The following is a 17,020-nucleotide window of genomic DNA, read 5'->3' on the forward strand; positions in this document are numbered from 1 at the left end:
AACTCTTCTTCTTCTTCCTTTAAGAAACCACCTTTAAGTGCTAGATGCAGATATAACTATCTGTATCCATAATTTCAAAATAAGAGTGTCATTACTTATTTTTCTATAAATACCTTGGTACAGCCTGTGACCATATGTACAGGTCACAGTCTAACCTAATAAATCTGCAAAGAGTCTCCTGCATTATCATTTTAAAACTGTTAACATATTCCAGACTGGATTTCCACTGTGCCCTCAACTAGCAACTTTGTTTTTTGAACATCAAATCTGAGGAAGAGTTCTGTTAAACTCAAAAGGTAGCTTACTGATTTGTTATTTTAGATGGTCCTAATAAATACTGTGTTATTGATACTGCTTTGACTTTCCCCCCAATGGATCAAAGGTGCCTGTGTGTTTTTCCTTCTTTTCTTAAATAGTTATAATGTTTCTGGCATAATATGTTTTGGGCTATGCATATGCATCCAGAAACATGGTTAGAAAATAAATTATCAAAACAGATGCCATCCCAATATAGCTTTGCAGTTAGGCTAAACGTCCACAGATCATGATCGTGGGCACTAAAAGCCCATGTTTAACAAATACTCCGCAAGGCACAAGTGTGCATCATTTTGAAGTAAACAACATATCAGCTCAGTTCCTTGTGAACAGTGAACTGTCTCAAATCCATGTTACAGAGGTTGGATCAATCTTGCAAACACAAGTCAGTGCTGAAAGGAGGCCTTGAACTGAAACAGCCTGGAAAATGTATTTGATGTCCATTCTAGCAGAGAGTATTCCTAACAAACAAGTTATAATTTAATGTGGTAAAAAGTGAAGCATAATCCAAGGAAAGCCAGCCTTGCTGCTATAAAGCCGATTAAGCAAAAATAAAATAAAAGAAGAAAAAAGTGGCAGGATGAAAAAATATTGGTGAACAAAACATTTTCCTGTATTCTGCATTCCAGTACCACTTAGGGTGAGGGGAGGAGGGATTATTTTCATGCACTTGAGACCAACCTCTTTACTAATCTCCACTGTATATTTTGAAAAGAGACAATATGAAATTAAAAGAAGTTTACTTATTTGCTTTGAAGAATCTCCAGCCTTATATTTTGTACATTTTCCAGATACGTTAAGGGAAAAATTCATTCCAAAACCCCTGTCTCAAAGCTAAATAGTACATGACATCTATGTTGACGCATATTCTGGATCTCTGTCTCATACAGTAATCTCCTCTACAGCATTCATGCATGAAGGTGGGTGTGCTGCCATATCCAGCCAGTTTTACAGAATCATAGAATAATAGAGTTGGAAGAGTCCAACCCCCTGCCAAGCAGGAAACACCATCAAAGCATTCCTGGCAGATGGCTGTCAAGCCTCCACTTAAAGACCTCATAGAGTTGGAAGAGACCACAAAGACCTCCAAAGAAGGAGACTCCACCACACTCCTTGGCAGCAAATTCCACTGTCAGACAGCTCTTACTGTCAGGAAGTTCTTTCTAATGTTTAGGTGGAATCTTCTTTCTTGTAGCTTGAATCCATTGCTCCGTGTCCGCTTCTCTGGAGCAGCAGAAAACAACCTTTCTCCCTCTTCTATATATCCTTTTATATATTTGAACATGGCTATCATATCACCCCTTAACCTTCTCTTCTCCAGGCTAAACATAACCAGCTCCCTAAGCCGTTCCTCATAAGGCATTGTTTCCAGGCCTTTGACCATTTTGGTTGCCCTCTTCTGGACACATTCCAGCCTGTCAGTATCCTTCTTGAACTGTGGTGCCCAGAACTGGACACAGTACTCCAGGTGAGGTCTGACCAGAGCAGAATACAGTGGTACTATTACTTCCCTTGATCTAGATGCTATACTCCTATTGATGCAGCCCAGAATTGCATTGGCTTTTTTAGCTGCTGCATCACACTGTTGACTCATGTCAAGTTTGTGGTCTACCAAGACTCCTAGATCCTTTTCACATGTACTGCTCTCAAGCCAGGTGCCTCCCATCCTGTATTTGTGCCTTTCATTAATGTAGTACTTTACATTTCTCATTGTTAAAATTCATCTTGTTTGCTTTGGCCCAGTTGTCTAATTTGTTAAGGTCATTTTGAAGTTAAGACTTGGCCCCTTAACACTTGCCTTAAAGGTAAAGGGACCCCTGACTATTAAGTCCAGTCGCGGATGACTCTGGGGTTGCGGTGCTCATCTCGCTCTATAAGCCGAGGGAGCCGGCATTTGTCCGCAGACAGCTCCCGGGTCATGTGACCAGCATGACTAAGCCGTTGCTGGCGAACCAGAGCAGCCCACGGAAATGCCATTTACCTTCCCGCCGGAGCGGTACCTATTTATCTACTTGCACTTTGGCGCGCTTTCGAACTGCTAGGTTGGCAGGAAACATTGGCCTTAGACCCTCCCAATTATTATCATATGCAAAGATCATCATCATTTGTACCATTATTTTATTTTAAATTACTATACTGTTGTGAATATTTGTGGCTCTCCATTTTCATGGTGAGCAAATTATCTCTGTTTTAGAAGCACAGTACAAATATAGGAGATACTAGATTACTAACTCAAGACAGAGACTCATTTTATTTAGAATCCTTTACTACAGATGCTTAGCATAATAGTTAATCCAGGAGTAGTCTGCCTAAAGTTACTTTATCTCTGGCAGTCATTTAAAAGTTATCTATAATACTTGGCTGTTTCAAGCTTCATTTTTTTATTAAAAAACCCCAAAACCTTTCAAATAGTTACAATTTCAAAATTAGTTTTGGACGCTGGTAAGTGACGCTTATTACTTATCCACTTTCAGTATACGTTTGCCCATAATTATAATGATCAAACTTGCGAGCATCACAGGTGGTTGTACCTTAAAATCCAAGGAGGAGAGTTTTTCAAGCTTTATGTTTGCATCAGGAGAATTTGCCTTCTTTGTGAACTGAATAAAGCAGAGTTTGCTTTGCTCCCAAAATGACAAGATCATGAAACTGTCTGTAAGAACAGCTGAAAAACAAAGAAAAACTCTCAACACTGTAATACCTGACTGTCACCACCAATAAAACAAATTACTGAGGTCTCCACTGAGACACTGGGGGAAGAAAAGCAAATTTTCAAGGCTACACTTTAAAATATTACATTCAGCCTTCTGTGATCTCCTAAAGGACATCAGTGTTTCATCTTCTCAGGATCTTGCTGGAAATGAGAAATAAAGCTTAGGGGGTACTCAGATTAAGTACAGCTAAATAAATTATCATATTCCAAATCCCTTCTGTAATATAATAATGCTTTCTCATCCTATATTCATTTCTTCTTCAGTTGTTTTAGAATTTGAAATCTAACTCTCTTTTATGATAGCTTTCACTGATTGAGTGAAAATACTGTTATTCAGCTGCAATCAAGCATACATTGGGGGGGGGGAGTACCAGAGAGATGGCAGATTCGACTACAGCAGTTGAGCAAAAGGACAGACAAATCTGGGAAGTTTTCACATACAACATACAAGAAGTGAATTGTCCCAACTGTCCGCCTTCTGAAATTTATAAAACTGCCAATATGCAGAAAGTACTACTACAGATACAGTGTGGAAGTGTTCAACATTTGTTGTCAAGAACTGTACATACTATTTGATTGCTGTAACAGTTAATGCATACTAGTTTTACAACGAAGTATAGCTTTGTTTCAGCTAGAAGCATAATCTGGAACCTCGTATCAAGCAGTCCTTTTATAAAACAGAATTAGATGTACTTAGAGTCTAGAAGGGCAATTGTGAAATTAATGTATTTCTGTACAGTGCTTTCCACATACATGCAAAAACATGATGTAAGATTATTTATTTGAAGACTTGGGCTGCAATTTTTATCCATCATGTCCCTCAGACAGTATTTACTTTTCAAAGTCTATTTTTTTTAAAATGGAATTGTTTCCCACAGATAAGGATATTGCAACAAACACAACAAAAGCAAACCAAGGCTCCATCTAGACTAGAGCTTGGCTTCCAATAGAGGCCAGCCAGATACGTTCAGGAAGCTCAAAAGAAAAGCATAGAAGCAAGAGCTCAACAAGTGCTATTTGAAGGTACATTGCACTTGGCACATGAAGGTTTCATTAGATTTTGTCTAAGACCGTTTTAAAAGCCACATGCTTTGTGTTCATTGTTTTCAATGGGTAAGGAATAGGAACCTATGCTCTTGAAGTTCCCCTAACATATTTAGGATCTCAAGCGAGGAGGACTAGAAGAAGTCCTCTTTCTGAGATCTTGGGACGCTGCTTTCAGTCACAGCTGACAGTACTGGGAAGAACATATTTAAAATGACCAAGTCAATTTATAATGTAATCTAACATTATTAGTGAACTTTTAGATACAGGCCACATAGAAATCTTCACTGTTATATTACTGTTTATTTCAAGTCATTGTGCAGTACTAATATAGAACAAAGCTCTCAGATGGGAGGAAATTACATGTGCTAAACTTGAATACCTTGGGGGGAAATTATACAAGGAACTGAGATTTAGAAACAAATGTAACAGTTGATAAGAATAGAAACTTTGATGTTAAATATTTTTCCTAAAGTGGTTTTGGTCCTGAGGGTGGTAACTGTGGCATTAAATGCAATTACTTGTTGTGTTGCCAAGTCCCCAGTGGTAATAATTGCTCTATTGACATACTATAATTGACATACTATTCCTCCTGTTCCACTGCAAAATGTAGGGAACTGAATTGCACATGGGTATAATTACCATCGCTGATAGTGTCGGAGATGAGCTTCCCCATCAGGGTTCTGTCAATCACCACTCGCTCCAGCTGTGGCCCTGAAAGGCCTAGGGATACCAGTACACCTGAATGAAAGAGAAGCTGAACCAAATAGTCGGGGGGGGGGGAGAGAGAGATGCAACTTGTCAGCAGAGAATGATATGTTCCAAAATACCTTTTATCATCTATATTTTTCTAGATTTCATATACCGGTACTACAGCTTGGCTGGCAAAAGAGATTAGATGCACCACAAGAAATGAATAAAAAGAAAGAGAGAGAGAGAGAGAAGGGAAAAAGCAAAAACATACCGATCTTTGACTACATCTGTTCCAACTATGCATGAAATGCTTCACTATAGGATATAATTCCCCATAATTTGCATGGAAAACAGTAACTGCAGATGCTGCTATTCATGGCTGTAATCCTTCCCCAAGCTACAGCCCAGTAAAAATGTGGATAAGCAAAGAAGACACCATAGATTTGAACCTGTGAGGTGGAGTTACTTGATAACTTATATTCATGTGCTCTGCACAATCAGTTAACCACTCATAGGGCTAATGAAAACAACAATCCAAAGGTATATTAAAAACCCAGAAAATAGGAACAGAGAGGTGAAGGGAGAAAGAGAACAGATGCACAAAATAGGACATACATACTTAATTTCTACACTTTGTATACAAAAAATGTTCTTGCTCTTCTTAACATAGCACTACTGCAATCAAGTAGCATTTTAAAGGTGATTTCTGTGGCTCTGCAATGTGGGCCTAGGCAGTAGGGTTTTTTCTTTAAAAAGGGATTGGTACACATTACTACAAATATGTTGTTTTTGTGTTCTACCATGGGGTGGACAACCAGCAGTCCATGAATCAAATGCAGCCTGGCATGGATCCCAATTTTATTTGCGAGACCATTTTCCCCAGGCACATCCATGTTCCCCACACCGCTGATGTTAGAAGTGACATCAGATGCGGGACAGGTAGAGACACATCTGGATTGGTGGGGAACTCACTTGCACAGCTGATCTCTGCAGATAACCAGGTGGGGTTCAGCCTGTCATAATACTGAGTGATTGACAAGTGGGGCTGGAGGAAGAAAGGTTCCCCACTCCTGTTGAGCAAAGACTGTGATTTTACTCCACACTATATAGCAGGGACAGGGAATTATTGCCCCTGCTCCTTGCAGGCCATAACTGACAAATGGTTAGAGCCACCCACCTATCAATCACCTGATGAGTCTTGGGGGGGGGGGAGAGAGAGAGAGAGAGAGAGAGAGAGAGAGAGAGAGAGAGAGAGAGAGAGAGAGAGAGAGAGAGAGAGCACATTTTACAAGAGACCTGGTAAGACACAGTGATCAACTTGGAATGCCTCTTTCAAAGCACTCTTTGTGGAACACTTTGGAGGTGCCTGCAAATGTTCAGCTAACCCAGGTTTCTACCTGTCACATGTTGGTAATCCAGATGTTGGACTACAACTCCTATCATCCCTGAGCACTGGCCATAAGCACATAAGAATAGCCCTGCTATCTTATTACAAACTTGTGAACAGATTGCTATGCAGACAATTAACGGAGGCCTCATTTATCTCAACCAATTTAAGTGTGTGCTCAGAAAAAGCTTCTTGTGGAGGAACCTTTAACAGCTGAATTAAAAAAAACCAATGCAAAGTGAAGATTTTCATGCACTTCTCTGGAGCAGCAGAAAACAACCTTTCACCCTCTTCTATATGACATCATTTTATATTTTTGAACATGGCCATCATATCGCCATTTAACCTTCTCTTCTCCAGGCTAAACATACCCAGCTTCCTAAGCCGTTCCTCATAAGGCATCGTTTCCAGGCCTTTGACCATTTTGGTTGCCCTCCTCTGGACACGTTCCAGGTGAGGTCTGACCAGAGTGGAATACAGTAGTACTATTACTTCCCTTGATCTAGATGCTATACTCCTATTGATGCAGCCCAGAATTGTATTGGCTTTTTAGCTGCTGCATCACACTGTTGACTCATGTCAATAAAATAATAACAATAACAATAACAATAACAATAATAATAATAATAATTTATTATTTATACCCCGCCCATCTGGCTGGGTTTCCCCAGCCACTCTGGGGAAAACAGTACTTCTGTCTTGTCAGGATTCAACCTCAATCCGTTAGCCGCCATCCATCCTCCAACCGCCTCCAGGCACTCACACAGGACCTTCACCGTCAAGTTTGTGGTCTACCAAGACTCCTAGATCCTTTTCACATGTACTGCTCTCAGGCCAGGTGTCACCCATCCTGTATTTGTGCCTTTCTTTCTTTTTGCCCAAGTGTAGTACTTTACATTTCTCCCTATTAAAATTCATCTTGTTTGCTTTGGCCCAGTTCCCTAATCTGTTAAGGTCATTTTGAAGTGTGATCCTGTCCTCTGGGGTATTAGTCACCCCTCCCAATTTGGTGTCATCTGCAAACTTGCTCAGGATGCCCTTAAGCCCATCATCCAAGTCATTGATAAAGATGTTGAATAAGACTGGGCCCAAGACAGAACCCTGTGGCACCCCACTAGTCACTTCTCTCCAGGATGAAGAGGAGCCATTGATGAACACCCTTTAGGTTCGGTCAGTCAGCCAGTTACAAATCCACTGAATGGTAGCATTGTCTAGCCCACATTTTACCAGCTTCTTTACAAGAATATCATGGGGCACCTTGTCAAAGGCCTTGCTGAAATCAAGATAGGCTATATCCACAGCATTCCCTTCATCTACCAAGCTTGTAATTCTGTCAAAGAATGAGATCCAAGTAGTCTGACATGACCTATTTTTCATGCTGACTTTTAGTGATCACAGCGTTCCTTTGCTCACAGACCATTTGCTTAATGATCTGCTCTAGAATCTTTCCTGGTATTGATGTCAGGCTGACTGGGCGATAATTGTTTGGGTCCTCTCTTTCCCCCTTTTTGAAAATAGGGACAACATTTGCCCTCCTCCAGTCTGCTGGGACTTCTCCTGTTCTCCAGGAATTCTCAAAGATTACTGCCAGTGGTTCAGAAATCACCTCTGCCAGTTCTTTTAATACTCTTGGATAATCAATTGGTATCAAAAGATAACAGAATGAACTTTATGAGAAAAACAACTAATGTGAGCATTTGAGTGGTATGTAGGAAAGAAAGGTCCATCTCAGCCATGGACATACACAAACACTTTTCATCCTCAGTTTTCAGTCTGTAAAGTGAACTGACAGTAACATGCTTCACTAGATTTTTGTGAGGATGAATAAGATCAAACTTATAAAGCCATTTGAACTATATAAATCAAACGTATTCCAGTATTTATTTGCTTAGTGCCATCAAAGTACATGCATTTAACACAGTATAAAAAGTTTGTACAAAGGATTGCTTCTGAACTGGATCACAAGTTCAAACAGAAATATAATCCTGCTATTCAGATCTTTCTAAACGCATATCCAGACCAAGCAGTCCTGATTTAGTTTGTGGTTTTTAGAAATAGAACAACCTCTTTTTCTGTTAATCTAGTGAATATCTCTTTGTATAATCATCAGCTTCCCCAGTTATGGCAGATGTCCTTTAAGGTTTTGTCCTAGTAAAAATGTTAGACACAGTCACACACTCTACCAGCACTTATGGCAACCTTTCAAAACTTCAATTTATCCTTATGTTGCAGTTGGATTAGATAAAATCACAATTTATTCTCAAACTGATAATGTGATCTTACAGCTCAGAGGTGTTCGGCTAGTTCTTATAATTGTCCCCAAAATACAAATGATAAAGTTTCTGAAGAACAACAAAACTCTCTAGAAGTTGAGTAGGCAAGTTTGTAGGCCAGGTGGAAAAACAGTTAACCTTTGTACTCTATACTGAGGCATGCTCAAGAAAGCAACATACCATTAATCCAGAAAAATAGATTCCACTATGCCAAAGAACCCTGGGAAGTATCACATACCACCAATTCTTCTTGACAAGTTTCACATATTAGTATGTGAGAGAATAAATAAACCACCTGATTGCAGCAACAAGAAGAGATTGCCACAATAAATCTATATTGGGGGTGTGGAGGAGGAACAGAAAAGCCAAAGCCAAAATGCTAAGGGCCCAAAAAATTCTACAAAAAAGTATTTCAAACACAATAGAACATTTTTCCAATGTGACTTAACTTCCTTATGCCAACAGCCACTATGCCACAGCAGCGCCAGTGCCAGATCTGCATAGTGTAGTCATTATTCTAAGCATTCTCAGGTGCAATGTTGAAAGCAAAACAATAGTAGCAGAAACATGACACAATATAGTAATACTGACAAACTGCAGTGTATTGGGCAATTCTGTTGCCACCCATTCCAATGTGAAGCATCAATACCCCAATTTATCCATGCTTGGTAGGTAACAAACATGCAGTGACAGCAGATATGCCATGATGATGTCGTGGAACCCTGTCCATACCTCCTATAACACATAAAGCATGAGGGTAGTTTCATGAAAATGTCAACCTACAGACTCATTTTTCATTTCTTCTTTGAGGTTCTTAGCAAGCATTAAGAAACCGTGATTACATATTAACTGAAAAGTGTTTCACATGCAATATTTATTGTGACCAACGTAACAACACAATGATGCAACATAAACGTACTGTCAAGTATGTCATTTAAACCTCTTTTTAGGACTGTCCTATTTTCTTCCCTGAGAATTTTATAATTATTTGAGGAGCAATCCTATGCACAAGAAACTTGAGTAAAGCAAGTTAAGCTAAAGTAAAGTTATAACAGATCCCAACTCCATTCATCAGCAGAGATGCTGCTGCTGCTGAAGCCTGGCAGAGGGGAAAGAAGTCTTTTAGCACTGTATCCCAGGTTGTCAGATCATGCACTAGCTTAAGATTCATCACAAGCCCCACTGTCTGGTTTTGCTTCTGCTACATCCTCAGAGCACCCCTTTTGGCTGAGCCCAAACTGTCTTGTGGTGAGCAAGCTACACCACTGTATCTTCAGCTGAGTCAGGGTTGGGGAATTAAAGCTAAGAGAGCTCCATTGCATCTATGCTGCTGATCCCAGTGAATCCTGTCATAGGATTATCCATGCCCAGAAGAGCCCCCAAATTCTCCTTGTTAGAGGATCCCATTGTCCACTATATGATGTTTACAACCACAAGCTCCAGGGTTTCACTCCGATAGCACCGCAATCAGCCTGCAAACCAAACACATCCTGCAACAATCTTCAAATAACATTTTTAAAACAACAACAGAAGAATCTTACTTTCTTCAGTTTAAGCTGGAATTTTGCTATAAGAAACTGGTGATCTGAGCCACGGTCAGCTCCAGGTCTTGTTTTTGCTGACTGTATAGAGCTTCACCATCTTTGGCTGCAGAGAATATAATCAATCTGATTTCGATGCTGCCCATCTGGTGATGTCCATGCGTAGAGTCGTCGCTTGTGTTGTTGGAAAAGAGTGTTTGTGATGACCAGCTTATTCTCTTGACAGAACTCTATTAGCCTTTGCCCTGCTTCGTTCTGAACTCCAAGGCCAAACTTGCCAGTTGTTCCTTCTATCTCTTGATTCCCTACTTTAGCATTCCAATCCCCTATAATGAGAAGAACATCCTTCTTTGGCGTCATTTCTAGAAGGTGTTGTAAGTCTTCATAGAATTGGTCAATTTCAGTTTCTTCAGCACCGGTAGTTGGTGCATAAACTTGGATTACTGTGATGTTAAAAGGTCTGCCTTGGATTCGTATCGAGATCATTCTATCATTTTTGAGATTGCATCCCAGTACAGCTGTTGCCACTCTTTTGTTGACTATGAGGGTCACTCCATTTCTTCTATGGGATTCTTGCCCACAGTCGTAGATATTATGGTCATCCGAACTGAATTCGCCCATTCCCGTCCATTTTAGATCATTGATGCCCACAATGTCAGTATTTATTCTTGCCATCTCATTTTTGACCACATCCAGCTTACCAAGTGTGGATTAGGGCCTACGTAAAGGGCTAGATGCTAGCAAAGGATCAGCAAGTCCTGACCTTTGCTGTCACAGCAAAGGTCAGGTGGAACACTCACAAATTGCTTCTATCTGTATGACACTCTCAAACAATTCTAAAAGGCTAGCAAGGCAGGCTTTCCATTTGCCAGAAGTCATGCTAAATCAATCCTCAGTAAGGCTTGTTCCCCTATATGTTTAATGATTGTAGTTAAATAATAGTTTTTACCAATTCTCCTGGTACAGAAGTAAAGTTCAATGTGCTGTAATTTACTGATCTCGTGTATCATTTCTTCTTATTTAAAAAGAAGAAGGACTACCTTCCGGTCCTCTTGTAAGGAGGCCAAGTAGAGGTGAAATTAATTTTTCAGATTTGAATGTAAGAGGGATATATTATCTGGATTCAGGGTCACTTCTGATTTGTCATCCTACAGATGTACCACTGATTACCCGCAAGTAAGTAGGCACAGGATTACAGCATTAGTTTTGTATATGCTTATTCAGAAGTATGCCTCATTGTGTTCAATGGGCATACTCTCAGGTACCTGGGATTGCAGGATAAACAGTTTTATTATTAACCATCACCATTTTACTTTTGACTTTGAATTTTTCAGTAAAAGTATTTGGGTTACAAGGGAAGGCTAAATATATTATTAGAGTTGAACAGATTTTAGCTTTGGAAAGTACAGTTACAATTACAAGAGAATTCAATTCATTTTAATGGGGCTTGGATAAATGACACTGGTTGAGGGCTAGACTGTATATTAGTAATACTGTTCAAAATTCAACACTCTCTGTTAAGCAGTGGTAAGCTTCAGGAGATACCTATTAAAGATCAAGGATAAAAAGCTAGGAATAGCTTTTAATGAGTTAAATACATTAAACATATTTCAAGGAAAAGCTGTTGATTAGAATGCTGGATCACACACTCTAGATTTTCAACCTGTTCCCACTTCCCATGTTGCTAACAAGGATGTGAGCAGATGTTTTCTTTATATATTGTATGGATATTTATGTAGATAGGAATACAGACACATGCCACTATGGCCTCTGAGCAGTTTACGTCGTTTGGTATCTAATCTAAACTAGTTGGTTATCTTACAGTTCCTGTCACTGTGCTGCACATTTTGAATTAAGTACTTTTACAGAAAAATGTGTCATGCAGAAAATTTAACGAATTTCTCTTTAACTACACTCCCGACTCAGCATAGGTCCAGTTCAAAGTTGCTTAATATACTGAACAATTACGGTAATTTTAAATGAGAACACAGCACATCATACATTTTACCTGACTGCATCCCTATTTGAATATAGCCATTTTCACCAAGAAGAATTTTAGCTGGGTCTTAAACATTTTTTAAGCAAACAGAACCAGTTAACTTTGTACTTAACAATTGTTCAATTCTGTTGACAGAACATTGCAAGAGCATGTCAAAATATTTTACCTGACAGACGTATTTGCTCTTCCATTTGCTCAGTACACACCGACTGTTTTGCATCAGTTCCTGGAGGACAACCAAAAATAGACAGTGTATAGATGGCTGTGCACATTTCACTTGTAGATAAAGTGCTTCTGATTTTCAAGGAGGAGAGATTGCCTGACATGCTAAACAAAGATGCAACTGTTTTGGATAACCCACCAGACAAAAGAGCACTTATCAGCAGAAGGGATGATCTTTTATGAAAATTAAAGCTGTTGAAAGAGATCTGAAAAACTGGATTAATTGTTATTATGCTTGAAACTTTCTGAAAGGTACCTCCAGCTCCTGAAGTGTGTCTCGCAGCTTTTCCGGACGTTTGTTCTTAAGTACCCAAGGATAATCTCGAGCTAGCAAATAAAAAGTATGTATAAGATATTATCTACATATCCAAATATGTCAAATGCTGGATTTTACTTCATATTTTATTATTAAATACTGAATATTTTCTATCTTACAATAAATTTGTTTATAATTCTGACACAAGTTCCATAGACAAAATTTTATTAAATCAATCTGAATCACTCTGGTAGAGGTTCTGTCTTTTCCCAAAGGGAACACACATTTAAGTAGCTATAAGCAGGTTCAATATCAAGTTAAGTGATATTATCAATAATTCCTTTCAAAATAGCACAACCAAAATATTTTAAGATCATACGGCACCAAAAGTCCTGTCGTATCATTGATTAAACTGTTATCTCCTCCTGTATAATGAAACCAGCCTGCTTAGATTGGGACTTCTGACAAATGCCTTCTGTTAAATTACAGTCATACCTCGGGTTAAGTACACTTCAGTTTGAGTACTTTCAGTTTAAGTACCAGTACTCTGTGGACCCGGAAGTGTTTACTTCCGGGATCCGCTGCGCGCGCATGCACAGAAGCAATCTGCACAGTTAATGCATGTGCAGAAGTGATCTGCACGGTTCGCGCATGTGCAGAAACGATCTGCGCAATTTGCGCATGCGCAGAAGTGCTATCGCCGTTCGAATTAAGTACTTTTCGGGGTGCGAATGGCACCCCGGAACCAATTAAGTACATAACCCAAGGTACTACTGTACAGTACATTGATTCTTGCCTTCATTTTATGGATCAATGGTCTTGTTAGACAGTAAAATTTGTGTTAAATTGCTGTTTTAGGGGGTGTTTTTCATTGTCTGGAATGGATTAATCCACTTTCCATTACTTTCAATGGGAAAGTTCGCTTCAGGTAGTACGCTTCAGGTTATGTACGGACTTCTGGAACCAATTAAGTATTTAACCTGAGGTACCACTGTATGCAACTTAAACTGGACCACCAAAATGGTATTTAATTCCACTATTCAGATCAGCTGAAGTCAGCCCCCAAAATACAATAGTCCAGACTTCATTCAACTTAAATGTCTTGTATTTAGCAACTCAGCTGGTGGCCATAAACAACGGGAAATTGGGGAGGAGTCATTGGTTTCAGCACACTTTGGCACCAATGACATAGTAAAATATAGTCCTGCAGAACTGGAAGCCAAATTTATATTGTAAGGTAAGAGGTTGAAAGCCAGTATCTTGACCATAGATAGAATTTCTAAGAAAGCTGTTCTACATGCAGGGCCAGCTAGACATGCTGAGCGGTGGGGTCTCAATGCAAGAGCAAGGCAGTGATGTTGTGAGGATGGTTTGCATTTGTTTGGGATCGGGGAATGTTTTGGGACAAGGCGGACTTGCACTGGCCTTAACATGAAAAAGGTGCAGAGAGAGCTGACAGGAGCTTAGGAACATCTGGTTCAAGGTTAATCAGCCTTAAAGGATGACAGTCATACTTTTCACCTTTTTCATGTGCAGAGACTGTCCAAATGGGGATGGGACAGGACTTAGCCAATGAAAGTAGGGGGACATGATAGTCAAAGAGGCCAAAGAGCCATAAAGGAAAATGCATGTCAGAGGCATTTGGAGAGAGACCCAGGTTTTTACATGTTAATGATAGAAGCCTTTGAGCCAAGATGGGTGAGCTGCATGGCTTAGATTTTAAAAGGAACATATAGACAATGTATTGTAAAGTTTTCAATTAGCAATAAGCACACCTAGGATTAATCTCATTGGCTACAATACTGCCCACAATGGAACCAGGGAGACATGGTTAGCACTGGCTACAAACTCTATAATGGGGTAGTAAACCCCCATTGCTGGGTTACTCCAGCAATCTACTGAATGCAGCAGTGTTGGTGGAATTGGCAGCAGAGACCTCTACAAGCAGAGGGCAGAAAACCACACAGTTTCAACCCTAGTGGGGAACCACAGCACTACTTCTAAAGTCCACAGAAAATCAGTAAGACCAGCAGAGTCCACCACTTCTGTCTTTGGGGGGAGTGCTGTGGAAGTGCTCAAATGAAGATTCTAGACCACTCACAGTCAGAAAGTAAGAAAGGAAAAGATTGCCAGGAAGAAGCAAGTGCAGTGTTAAGGATATAGTACTTTGCACTACTGGTGTGTGCCTGCATAAGTGCTGGGCATGTCTATGTGCCAGAGTGATGGATGACCACACCAACTAGTAGCTGGCCATGAGACAATACTTTCCTTGGGCCAAAAAAATGCTTGTCACCCCTGCTCTAAAGCAACGGCTACCAAACTCCCCCCCCCAATGGACCACTTGTTTTGCACTATAATGTGAAGTAAAACCATGGCTAAATGTTAGTTAGTTAATTATTTGAATTATATAAAAAGGTAAAGGGGTAAAGGGACCCCTGACCATTAGGTCCAGTCGTGACCGACTCTGGGGTTGCGCGCTCATCTCACATTATTGGCCGAGGGAGCCAGCGTATAGCTTCCAGGTCATGTGGCCAGCATGACAAAGCCGCTTCTGGCAAACCAGAGCAGCACATGGAAACGCCGTTTACCTTCCCGCTGTAGCGGTTCCTATTTATCTACTTGCATTTTGACATGCTTTCGAACTGCTAGGTTGGCAGGAGCTGGGACCAAGCAACGGGAGCTCACCCCGTCACAGGGATTCGAACCGTCGACCTTCTGATCAGCAAGCGCTAGGCTCAGTGGTTTAACCACAGCACCACCTGGGTCCCACATTTGATTTATATTAATATAAATCAGCGCCACCTGGGTCCCACATTTGATTTGATTTATATGTTGTTGTTGTTTAGTCGTTTAGTCGTGTCCGACTCTTCGTGACCCCATGGACCATAGCACGCCAGGCACTCCTGTCTTGCACTGCCTCCCGTAGTTTGGTCAAACTCATATTCGTAGCTTCGAGAACACTGTCCAACCATCTTGTCCTCTGTCGTCCCCTTCTCCTAGTGCCCTCAATCTTTCCCAACATCAGGGTCTTTTCCAAGGATTCTTCTCTTCTCATGAGGTGGCCAAAGTATTGGAGCCTCAGCTTCACGATCTGTCCTTCCAGGGAGCACTCAGGTCTGATTTCCTTAAGAATGGATAGGTTTGATCTTCTTGCAGTCCATGGGACTCTCAAGAGTCTCCTCCAGCACCATAATTCAAAAGCATCAATTCTTCGGCGATCAGCCTTCTTTATGGTCCAGCTCTCACTTCCATACATCACTACTGGGAAAACCATAGCTTTAACTATACGGACCTTTGTCGGCAAGGTGATGTCTCTGCTTTTTAAGATGCTGTCTAGGTTTGTCATTGCTTTCCTCCCAAGAAGCAGGCGTCTTTTAATTTCGTGACTGCTGTCACCATCTGCAGTGATCAAGGAGCCCAAGAAGGTGAAATCTCTCACTGCCTCCATTTCTTCCCCTTCTATTTGCCAGGAGGTGATGGGACCAGTGGCCATGATCTTGGTTTTTTTGATGTTGAGCTTCAGACCATATTTTGCGCTCTCCTCTTTCACCCTCATTAAAAGGTTCTTTAATTCCTCCTCACTTTCTGCCATCAAGGTTGTGTCATCTGCATATCTGAGGTTGTTGATATTTCTTCCAGCAATCTTAATTCCTGCTTGGGATTCATCTAGTCCAGCCTTTCGCATGATGAATTCTGCATATAAGTTAAATAAGCAGGGAGACAATATACAACCTTGTCGTACTCCTTTCCCAATTTTGAACCAATCAGTTGTTCCATATCCAGTTCTAACTGTAGCTTCTTGTCCCACATAGAGATTTCTCAGGAGACAGATGAGGTGATCAGGCACTCCCATTTCTTTAAGAACTTGCCATAGTTTGCTGTGGTCGACACAGTCAAAGGCTTTTGCATAGTCAATGAAGCAGAAGTAGACGTTTTTCTGGAACTCTCTAGCTTTCTCCATAATCCAGCGCATGTTTGCTATTTGGTCTCTGGTTCCGCTGCCCTTTCGAAATCCAGCTTGCACTTCTGGGAGTTCTCGGTCCACATACTGCCTAAGCCTGCCTTGTAGAATTTTAAGCATAACCTTGCTAGCGTGTGAAATGAGCGCAATTGTGCGGTAGTTGGAGCATTCTTTGGCACTGCCCTTCTTTGGAATTGGGATGTAGACTGATCTTCTCCAATCCTCTGGCCATTGCTGAGTTTTCCAAACTTGCTGGCATATTGGGTGTAGCACCTTAACAGCATCATCTTTTAAATTTTTAAATAGTTCAGTTGGAATATCATCACTTCCACTGGCCTTGTTATTAGCAGTGCTTTCTAAGGCCCATTTGACTTCACTCTCCAAGATGTCTGGCTCAAGGTCAGCAACCACACTACCTGGGGTGTACGAGACCTCCATATCTCTCTGGTATAATTCCTCTGTGTATTCTTGCCACCTCTTCTTGATGTCTTCTGCTTCTGTTAGGTCCTTACCACTTTTGTCCTTGATTATGGTAATCTTTGTACGAAATGTTCATTTCATATCTCCAATTTTCTTGAACAGATCTCTGGTTTTCCCCATTCTATTGTTTTCCTCT

General features: G+C 40.5%; 1 protein-coding gene across 16 annotated transcripts in view; it reads right to left on the bottom strand.

The window, feature by feature from the left end:
* The window catches only part of WDPCP (WD repeat containing planar cell polarity effector), a 210,478-nt gene that overhangs the window by 125,677 nt on the left and 67,781 nt on the right, over window positions 1–17,020 (bottom strand). For 15 of the 16 annotated variants that reach the window (XR_015949268.1, XR_015949267.1, XR_015949269.1 and 12 more), the window contains 4 exons: window positions 12,444–12,514; window positions 12,132–12,191; window positions 4,715–4,829; window positions 2,847–2,980 (listed from right to left, as the gene is read on the bottom strand). Coding sequence is in view for 7 of the 16 variants with exons in the window: in XM_088667074.1 (XP_088523200.1) it covers window positions 2,847–2,980; window positions 4,715–4,829; window positions 12,132–12,191; window positions 12,444–12,514 (380 nt within the window). In the remaining 9 variants the exon portion in view is untranslated. The remainder of the gene's footprint in view (window positions 1–2,846; window positions 2,981–4,714; window positions 4,830–12,131; window positions 12,192–12,443; window positions 12,515–17,020) is intronic. The other variant, XM_088667079.1, reaches the window with a different exon arrangement.

This window comes from Zootoca vivipara, chromosome 3 (genome assembly GCF_965207765.1).
Source record: "Zootoca vivipara chromosome 3, rZooViv2.hap1.1, whole genome shotgun sequence".
NCBI classification, from domain to species: Eukaryota; Metazoa; Chordata; class Lepidosauria; order Squamata; family Lacertidae; genus Zootoca; species Zootoca vivipara.